General features: G+C 34.7%; 1 protein-coding gene across 1 annotated transcript; it reads right to left on the reverse strand.

The window, feature by feature from the left end:
• Positions 1-612: 612 nt before the first annotated feature.
• LOC101212439 (AT-hook motif nuclear-localized protein 22) lies at positions 613-1,851 on the reverse strand. The gene has a single exon (XM_004133859.3). It carries the CDS (start codon positions 1,554-1,556, stop codon positions 765-767), a length of 792 nt encoding a protein of 263 aa, XP_004133907.1. The 5' UTR covers positions 1,557-1,851; the 3' UTR covers positions 613-764.
• Positions 1,852-2,451: the final 600 nt, after the last annotated feature.

Here is a 2,451-nt window from a genome sequence, read left to right on the forward strand (position 1 = left end):
ACAAATAAATAAACCCTAAAAAAGACTTAGGAGTTTCATGATAATATTGAAAGCTTTGTTAAAGAAATCAAATTATTTTCCTAAAAGAGAAAAAAGAAAATACAAGATTTGGAAAAGGTAAAAAAATCAAATTATTTCTTCAACATTAATAATTAAATCTGCAAATTAAAGAGAAGCTGATCAAAAGACTCCAACATTTATCTCTCCAATTTTGTCTTTGTTTTAGCTTACAACACTACAAAAATTACTCCCACAAAATTTTCTTTCCCAAGGAATAATTACCAAAGAAAAAAATATATATATATTTAAAAAATTCAAATTAATTGAAACCCATTTTTTAAAAATCAAATTAATTTAAACATTCTGGGAAACAAATTAAATTAAAGCATCAGCTGTTCTTGCAAAGTGCTTCATTCCTAAGCTAACAGAAGTTTTCTTTTTTTTTAAAAAAACACCAATTCAATTAATAACCTATATATATATATATATATATCTTAATTAAATCTTAATTAAACTCGTTTAAAAAATCCTCAAGGAAATCAAGGTTTTTTTAAGAATTTTTTTTTCCTGAAAGTATTTTTGAAAACCCCATTTTCTTTTAACAAGAAACAATAAATCCCTAAGATCAAAATCCATTACATACATATGCTATATCAAATCAAATTAAAAGAACGAAGAAGATGGAAGATGAAGGGAAAAAAAAGATGACTTCAAATTAAGAAAATTACAAAAAATAAAATTTAGCAGAATTTTTCATTTTTAAGCTAAAATGGTGGAGTACGACCTGTGCCCCAGTAGGGTTCCGTCGGCAATTGACACGTGTTCATTAGATTCGGCGCCAGTCCATGAAAATCCGGCAAAAATTGTTGCTGTTGCACGGCGTTTTCCGGCGACCTAATCGGACTACTTCCTGCATCCGCCGCTTCCACGTCATCATCCTCCACCGGCAATCTCTCGTACGCTGCGTTTCCAAATGATGCAGCCGTAATCACCACCGGCCCCGAACTCATAAGTGGGCCCACCACGCTTCCTCCTACAACCTGCCCCTGCCCGCCGGACAAATACACGGTCAGCCCAGATGCCGCCGCTGGTGCTGGCGGCGGCAGAAACGATCCCGACAACGAAAGAATCTCGAATCTCCCCGGCAGAGATATCACCGCTCCAGCGGTGGAGACCGGCTGCTTGAGTGTGACGTTGGTGACCGCTCCGGCGCCGGTCAGGACACAAATGCCACGCTGGCGTTGACGTGCGAAAATGGTGAGGGTTTCAATCACGTCGTTAGCGTTGGCGATTTCGATGACGTGGCATCGGAGTGCGTTGGCACTATCCCGTGTGATTATCGTCGGCGGCTTCGGCTTGTTCTTCGATCCAGCGGGTCGTCCGCGTGGCCTTCTCAAAACCTCGCCGTCTCCTCCGCCGCTGCCGGAGCTACCGTTTTCGTTGTAATGTTGGTCGGGATTTTGGTGGAGGAAATGATGGTGAGGATTGAGATGGAAATCTCTTGAAATAAACGGCGGCGGAAGTGGACGGCCATGCGCGGCGGTGGCTCGATCCATAAAATTATAAATTTTTATAGTGAAATATTTATATAAATATATATATATATATTATATATATATATATTTATAAAACTTGAAAGCTGAAAGTTGAATGATTTCAAAATCCCAAGTAGAGATTTTTGGAAATCGGGAAATTGGGAATTCTATTTGTTGATGAAGAGAGAAAGAGAGAGAGAGAGAGAGAGAGTTTTGGTTTAATTTTCAGGAAAGAGGAGAAAATGGGAATTAATTTTCAAAAAGGAAGAGCTTGGAATCATTTTTGAGTTTAGAAACACACTCTCCTAAATGTACTCCAATTTTATTCACAATTTGAAATATATATTTTCAAACTTTTAGGGTTTGGGATGAAAATGATCAAAAGATGGTGGCTCTACTGAGCCTAGAAGTACTTCATTTGGTTGTGTATTCTTCATTATTTTTTCAAATTTGTTTAAAGTTCGAGGAAATCAATTTTTTTTCTAAGTACAATCGTGACGAGAGTTTGAACTAATTTTAAAAATGAAGGTCATATTAATACTATTCAACTAAGTTAACAAAACTAAATTTATTGATACGATCAAAAGTGAAAAATATATATATATATATATATATATATATATATATATATATATATAAATTGTATACTGCAAGTTGATTAATTTAACATTTGATTTTATTTTCATTAGGATAATATAATACATTTTGGCTCCCTCAATTTTTTAAAGTATTAGGAAATAGTAACTTATTATAGGTTGTAGATGTAAAAGATAGTATACAGCTAAGAACTTAACAAGAAGTAATTGGACTATTCTTCTTTTTGGACAAAATATTATTTGGGAAGACCTTGTCTCTTACATTTAATTCTTTTTAATCAAGGACTATTCTTAACTAGCAAACGTATATATATTTACAA

Source organism: Cucumis sativus, chromosome 3, assembly GCF_000004075.3.
Source record: "Cucumis sativus cultivar 9930 chromosome 3, Cucumber_9930_V3, whole genome shotgun sequence".
NCBI classification, from domain to species: Eukaryota; Viridiplantae; Streptophyta; class Magnoliopsida; order Cucurbitales; family Cucurbitaceae; genus Cucumis; species Cucumis sativus.

What these genes read in the sequence shown, in the direction of transcription:
- LOC101212439 (XM_004133859.3), bottom strand. Translation starts at nt 1,556, where the DNA reads ATGGATCGAGCCACCGCCGCGCATGGCCGTCCACTTCCGCCGCCGTTT.